Raw genomic sequence first — 750 nt, 5'->3', positions numbered from 1 at the left:
GCTGGTGGTGGTAGTAGTTGTGGCTTGCTGCTGCTGCTGCTGCTGCTGCTGCTGCTGCTGCTGCTGCTGCTGCTGCTGTCGGCTTGCTGCTGCTGATGCTGTTGGTGGCTTGGTGGTGGTGGTGGTGCTGCTGCTGCTGCTGCTGTTGGTGCTGCTGCTCTGCGGGCTACTTTTTTTTACTGCGTGGCAGTTGGTGCTGCTGGCGATGACTGCAGCAGATAGGGTTGTGCTGCTGCTTATACTCGGTTTCTGCTGGTTCTGGTTTGCTGCTGCTGCTGCTGCTGCTGCTGCTGCTGCGCTGCAGGTATTTGCCGGCAGAGACCCGTGCTGCAGCAGCAGCAGCAGTGCAGGAGCAGCTGGTCAACAACTGTGTGCTGCTGCTGAGCTGCTTGGAGCTCTTCGAGCTGGCCGAAACGCCCCCAACACAAGAAGTACGCAGACACCTCGTTGCTGCTGCTGGAGCTGCTGCTGCTGTTTCTGGAGCTGCTGCTGAAACTGCTGCTGGAGCTGCTGCTGGAGCTGCTGCTGCTGTTGCTGGAGCTGCTGCTGCTGTTGCTGGAGCTGCTGCTGGAGCTGCTGCTGCTGTTGTTGCACCTGTTGCTTTTGCTGCTTCTGCTGCTTCTGCTGCTGCTGGCGTAGCTGCTGGTGCTGTTGCTGCTGCGTCTGCAATCATCCGTATTCATATATATACATACATATATATATATACATATATATATATATATACATATATATATATATATATATATA

At 54.4% G+C, this 750-nt stretch overlaps 1 protein-coding gene across 1 annotated transcript in view; it reads right to left on the bottom strand.

Moving 5' to 3' along the window:
• The window catches only part of EMH_0060930 (uncharacterized protein), a gene marked incomplete at both ends in the record, with an annotated part of 1,042 nt that extends 369 nt beyond the window's left edge, over nt 1-673 (bottom strand). Inside the window, 2 exons of the mRNA XM_013497841.1 lie at nt 3-298; nt 369-673. Coding sequence (XP_013353295.1) covers nt 3-298; nt 369-673 — 601 coding nt within the window. The remainder of the gene's footprint in view (nt 1-2; nt 299-368) is intronic.
• Nucleotides 674-750: the final 77 nt, after the last annotated feature.

Source organism: Eimeria mitis, genomic scaffold (genome assembly GCF_000499745.2).
Source record: "Eimeria mitis Houghton genomic scaffold, Emh_scaff2975, whole genome shotgun sequence".
Lineage (NCBI taxonomy): Eukaryota > Apicomplexa > Conoidasida > Eucoccidiorida > Eimeriidae > Eimeria > Eimeria mitis.
This window is presented reverse-complemented; position numbering and strand designations above follow the sequence as displayed.